The sequence below is a fragment of the Rhea americana genome, unplaced genomic scaffold (genome assembly GCF_003343005.1).
Source record: "Rhea americana isolate MKP2758 unplaced genomic scaffold, rheAme1 scaffold_502, whole genome shotgun sequence".
Lineage (NCBI taxonomy): Eukaryota > Metazoa > Chordata > Aves > Rheiformes > Rheidae > Rhea > Rhea americana.
The window spans coordinates 108,239-113,814 of record NW_028186649.1 but is presented as its reverse complement, the minus strand read 5'-3'; the positions used below and the strand labels follow the sequence as shown (position 1 = coordinate 113,814).

At 74.0% G+C, this 5,576-nt stretch overlaps 1 protein-coding gene across 1 annotated transcript in view; it reads left to right on the top strand.

Moving 5' to 3' along the window:
- PIEZO1 (piezo type mechanosensitive ion channel component 1 (Er blood group)) overlaps positions 1-5,576 on the top strand; it is a 29,221-nt gene that overhangs the window by 8,683 nt on the left and 14,962 nt on the right. The window contains exons 2-8 of the mRNA XM_085317758.1: positions 507-725; positions 2,706-2,828; positions 3,515-3,548; positions 3,614-3,770; positions 4,751-4,883; positions 5,008-5,221; positions 5,338-5,509. Coding sequence (XP_085173884.1) covers positions 507-725; positions 2,706-2,828; positions 3,515-3,548; positions 3,614-3,770; positions 4,751-4,883; positions 5,008-5,221; positions 5,338-5,509 — 1,052 coding nt within the window. The remainder of the gene's footprint in view (positions 1-506; positions 726-2,705; positions 2,829-3,514; positions 3,549-3,613; positions 3,771-4,750; positions 4,884-5,007; positions 5,222-5,337; positions 5,510-5,576) is intronic.

Sequence of the window (5,576 nt, the reverse complement as noted above, 5' to 3'; positions counted from 1 at the left end):
TCCGTCCCCGCCGTGGCAGGTGCCGGCATCTGTCACCGGCGCGCGGCCGGGCTGGTGGCAGCCCCCGGGGGGTGCTGGCTCGGGCGCGGAGCTGCCTGCCCAGCTCCTCTGACGGTTTCGCACCTGCAAACGAGCTGTAATTTAGGGCTAAAAATACGCGAGGGGGAAGGTGGAGAGCTGGTGGCGTGCCTGGAGCAGGCCGGCGGCGAGGCGGGCGAGCGCCCCGAGCTCTGCTGCCCGCGCCGCTCGGACGGTGCCTTCCCGACGGGCCCGGACAGGGACGTGTGGAAGACCGCGGAGCCCCATGGGCGCCGGGGACGGTGGTGCCCTGCTCCCACCCTGCGGCTCGCCCTGGCGGGGGGGCGCTGGACGACCCTGGCGCGGTGCCGGTGGGCAGGGACCCCCCAAACGCGCCGGGTCCTGGGCGCTGCAGAGCGGCGGGTTATCGCTGCCGGGTTTGCAGCTTGTTTTATTCCAGGGGGGCTCTCTGCCTTGCTGCACTGCAGGGCGGGTGCAGGAGGGTGATGCCGGGGGCCCTGGGGCGGGGGGCACGCGGCCAGGGCTGTCCCACCGTGGGTGCTGTCGCTGCAGGACCCCGGTGCTAACTCTGCTCGTGCTTGTGCCCGCAGCCTGCATCTTCCGCTTCAACGTCCTCTCCCTGGTGTACCTGCTCTACCTCCTGCTGCTGCCCTGGTTCCTGGGACCCTCCGAGCACACTGTAAAAGGTAGGGATGGGGGGGCAGGGTGGGCGCTCTCCGCGGCACCCCCCTCCTTGCAGAGCGGCTGCCGCGGGGCGCGGGCACCGCCGCGGGTGCCGGAGGGGCTCCCAGGGGCTGTGTACCCCCACCCCGTACACCCGGGACAGGCTCCGGGCACCGATGGGAGCGTGGCGGGGACGGCGCTGTCCTGGGGGGAGCCCGGCGCTGGGGCGGGGGGCGCTGCGCGGGCGGCCCCGGGCCGGCAGGACTGGGCGGCTCGGCGCGCGGGGGCTATTTTTAGGGCGAGGGGGCTGCRAGCCGCCCTCGAGCGGGTACCTGCTCTCCTTCCTCTGTGGTTTCCCCCCGGCTGGGCAGCCCGGGGGCGTGTGGCTCCGTGTGGCGGCCTCGCTCTGTTAATTATAGCCCGGCCCGGCTATTAATAGGCTTCTGGCTATGAAAAGGCCAGTTTTGAGCACCAGCCTTATTAACCAGAAACCTCAGAGCTGGGCTGCGCCCGTGGGGCAGGCAGGGACGTACTGCGACGCGCCCGTCCGCCGTGGCCTGCAGCGGGTGCGCGTCCTCGTGGCCAGTGTGCACGCCGTGGCCGGTGTGCACGGGGCACACACCTCGTGGCGGGTGCCCATCGTGGGTGCACGGGGCAAATCCCTGCAGTGGGTGTGCACGCTGTGGGKGCAAGTCCTCRTGGTGGGTGTGCACATTGTGGGAACCCAGGGCAAGTCCTTGTCGTGGGTGTGCACACCGTGGATGCATGGGGCAAATCCCTGCGGTGGGTGTGCACACTGTGGGTGCACGGGGCAAATCCCTGCGGTGGGTGTGCACGCTGTGGGTGCAAGTCCTCATGGTGGGTGTGCATGCCGTGGAAGCCCAGGGCAAGTCCTTGTCGTGGGTGTGCATGCTGTGGGTGCCCGGGGCACGTCCCCCGTGGAGGGCACGTCCCCCGTGGAGGGCACGTCCCCCGTGGAGGGCACGTCCCCCGTGGAGGGCACCCCGTGCCCGCAGGGGGTGGATACCCGGAGGCGGGGGGCGGCAGTGCTGGGGGAGAGCCGAGCCAGCGGCTGGGCAGCAGGAGGGGGGCACCCTGCCTCCCGCCGGGGTCCGGCTGCCTGTCCGGAGCTGGCAGGCGGCGAGTGCCATGTCCCGCTCTGGGCGCCCGCGCGCTCTGCACCGGGCAGAGCCGCCCTGCAATGTGAGCCGGCAGCGCCTGGCGCTGCCGTCGCTAAAAGCTCTGCCCTCTGAATATTTCATGGGCTTTCACGGCATCGGAGCCCGGGCGCTGCCGAGAGCCAGCGCGTGGATTTACAGGAAAAAACAAGCGGAGGGAGCGCTTGGCCCGGGGCCGCCCGCCGGGGTGCATGCAGCTGCCGCGGGGGCCGCGGGCTCGCGGCCTTTCCAGCGGCAGGGAGGGCGGGAGCGGAGCCGGGCCGGGCCGGGGGCACGGCAGCAGCTGGCGGAAGGTGTGACGGGGCCGGCGGCACGGTGCGGGGGGCCGCTGGCTCCAGTGCCGCCGCCCCCGGGAAATTCCAGCCGTGGGAAGGGGAGGCGGCGCTGGGCCGGCGCTGCGGCGTGGGCAGGATGGGACGGGCTCGGGAAGCGGAGCGCTGCGGCCTGGGGCGAGAGCAGCTGACGCGGCTTCCCGCGGAGCGGGGACGGGGAAGCGCTCGGTGCCGGCCGGAGCACAGCGCTGGGCACGGCCGGGGCCGCGCGGATCTCTGCTCCCCGCCTCCCTCGTCCCCCCCGGCGCGCGGCCGTGGGCAGCACCTCGACGTGGCTCCGGTGGCCGAGAAACAGCCCCTTCCGCAGACGGTGGCGCAGAGCAGAGGGAGTGGGGGCCCTGCGGCGCCCCGTGCCTCAGTTTCCCCAGGCACAAAGGGGTGGATGCCCTGGGGGAGGGCGAGCCGGGATCCCCAGAGCTGCTGGGTGCTCCGTGCCCACCTCGGGGCCCGCCCGGGCTGGCGGGTGACGGCGGCGCCTCGTCTCCTCTTGCAGGTCACACCGGCCGCCTCCTCAAAGCTCTCCTGGGCACCAGCATCGTCTTCCTCGTTGCCCACTTCGTTTTCCAGATATGCCTCTACACGCTGCCCGGCCTGGACCGGCTGCTGGGGCCCAGCTGTGAGTGCGGGGCACCGCGGGGACCGGCCAGGGCGCCCTGTCCCTCCCAGCCCCGGCAAACAGCCACAGCGCCTCCGCGCTGGCGGGACTGCGGGTCCCTTTCCGGGGGGAAGCAGCCCCTTTTTGCCCCGGCAGTGGGAGCTTTTCCCCCTCGGAGAGCCCGGCTTGGCTCCCCGTCCCCGGGCCGGCTGGAGACCCGGCCGCCTGCCAGCTCCCCAGGGACCCGCTGCCCACCCGAAAGGGCAGAGCAGCCCCCTCCGCCGCGGGGCGGGTGGCCTCGCCATGCCCCCCCTCCCCATCCCCCAGCACCCACCCCAGGGTGGCGGGGCGCTGGGTTCGTGGTCTGGCCCCCGGCCGGAGCTGCGCTTGCCAGGGAGCCCCCGAGCCGGGCTCTTCCCCTTGGCACCGGCCCCGAGCTGTCGTCCTCGGGCAACGTCCGCCAGCTGGGCGGTTTGCAGCTGGTGCATCCATCCTGCTGGGCGCCGAGGGGGTGCCGAGGCTCGGCAGGGTCTGTGCCGCTCTGCGGCGCGGCGCTGGGTGCACGGGCGCCCGTGGGTGCCTCGGCGCCCACTCGGGCAGCGGTGCGGCCCGTTCCGCCCGTGGCCGGCGAGCCCGGGAATCGCCGTCCTGGGGCTGGGCGCCGCCTGCCATGCCTCCGCGCTCAGCACCTCCGTGGTCCCCCGCAGGCAGCACCTGGGAGATCCTCGCCGAGCCGGCCCCGTGCCGCGCCGCCGGGGCGGGCGCGCGTCCGCCGAGTCCTCCCGCGCCCTGCTGCTCCCCTCCAGGCTGGACCTGAACGACATCCTCAACTCGGTGCGCCTCGTGGCGCCCGACGCGGGCATCCTGCTGGTGTCGTCGCTCTGCCTGTGCCTGTGCCGCCGCCTCGTCCCCAAGGCCGGCGCTGCCGCCCGGAGCCCGGAGTCCCTGGAGCCCCTTGAGCGGGTGAGAGCGTCCGTCCGGCACCGTCCACCGGAGCCTGTGCCGCGGCTCTGCCCGGGGAGCCCTGCCCGCGGCCCGCCGGCTCCTGCGCCCCTTGCCCGCCCGGCAGCACCGCCTTCGCTCCGGCATCCCCGGGGCCGCCGGGGGCACGGGCGCTTTGCACCGGCGTCGCCCCAGCTCCAGGGCTGGTGATCTCGGCAAGGGCTGGGGGGGGGGGTTCGGGGCTGAGGCCCACCAGCGCCGCGTCCGTCCCCGCGGCTCCCACGCGCCGGTCCCCGCGCGCGGCACCTCGTAGCAGCCAGGGTGACTCAGCCGGCGGCCGCCGGAGCAGAGCGGAGGAGTTGCCCGTGTTTGCTCCGCCGTTTCCATAGGGATCCCTGCAAACAGCCCGGCCGCGCGGAGCCGCGCGGAGCCGCGCTACGCCGGGCCGGGCGCTCGCGGGCCATTCCCGCCGGGGCCCGGCCCTGGCGCGGGCGCTCGGCAGCGCGGGCTGTAACCGGAGCCCGGGCAGATGCGGATGCCTTTGCCGTGAGCGCGGGGCCAGTGCGGAAGGCAGCCTGGAAAAAAGCTCAGCGCCGGGAACCCGGCGCCCGGCGCCAAGAAAAACAAGTTTCTTTCGGGGGAGCTTTCCAAGCAGCTAACGAGATAAACACGGCCAGGTGCAGGGCTGCGCGCCGGCACAGCGCCGGGCAGGGTGCCGGCACGGGGGGGCTGCCCTGCGCGGGGACGTGTTTCCAGCCCCCTGCCTTCCCTAAATACCCTCCGGGCTGGGCGTGCTGGTGCTTCTGGGGTTCCCCCCTCACCGCGGCCGTGCCTGCGGCTCCGTCACCCCGCGGCCGCCTGAGCTCTCCCCAGGGCCGTGGGGAAACTGAGGCACGGCACCRAGCCTGGAGCCAGGGCCGTAGCGTTGCAGGGTGGTGGGGAGCAGTTCTGGCCCCCGCTGCCATCGTGCCCCAGCCATCCCGTGCCCTCCCTGCCCACAGGGGGAAGAGGAGGAGGAGGAGGATGTGGAGCGGGACGAGGAGACGCYGCTGAGCGCCAAGCTGCGGGTGACGGCCCACTGGCTCCTCCGGGCAGCCGGGACGGGCCTGGCCGTCCTGCTGCTGGCCTTGGCAGGTGGGCGCAGGGGGGTGCGATGAGTTGGAGGGGTCTCGGCGGGGGCGCCGTGCCCGGCGCGGCGGCGGCGCTGGCCGGGGATGCTCGGCCGCGCGCTGACCGCCCGCGGGGCCCTGCCCCCCAGGGATCACCCTGCCCTCCGCCTCGTCCAGCGTCTACTACGTGCTCTTCGTGGGGCTGTGCACGTGGTGGGCTTGCCACCTCCCCGCCAGCCGCCCGGCCTTCGACGCCCTCTGCGTCCTCGTGGGCRTCTACGCGGGCGCCCACCTCCTCTGCCTCTATGTCTACCAGACGCCCTTCATCCAGGGGGTCTTCCCGCCCCCCACCATCTGGGCACGGTGAGTCCCGGGGCCAGCGGCCGGCTCGGCTCCGGGCTCCGGCGGCTGCAGGTCGTCCCGGGACGGCTCCCTGCGCCCGCCGCGGGGCGCGAACGCTGCCCGCTCCGTCCCCGCAGGGTCTTCGGCTTCAAGGACATCGTCCTGTACGCCAACTGCTCCCAGCCCAACGCCCTGGTGCTCAACGCCGGCCACCCCTGGCCCGTCTACGCCAACCCCGGCATCTTGCTCCTGCTCTACTACACCGTGGCSACCCTCCTGAAGCTGCGGCGCCTGGACGCCGGCGAGCGGGTGAGGGGCTCGTCCCGCCCGCAGCCGGGCTGCAGTGGTGGGGGGACAGGACAAGACCCCCCGCCCC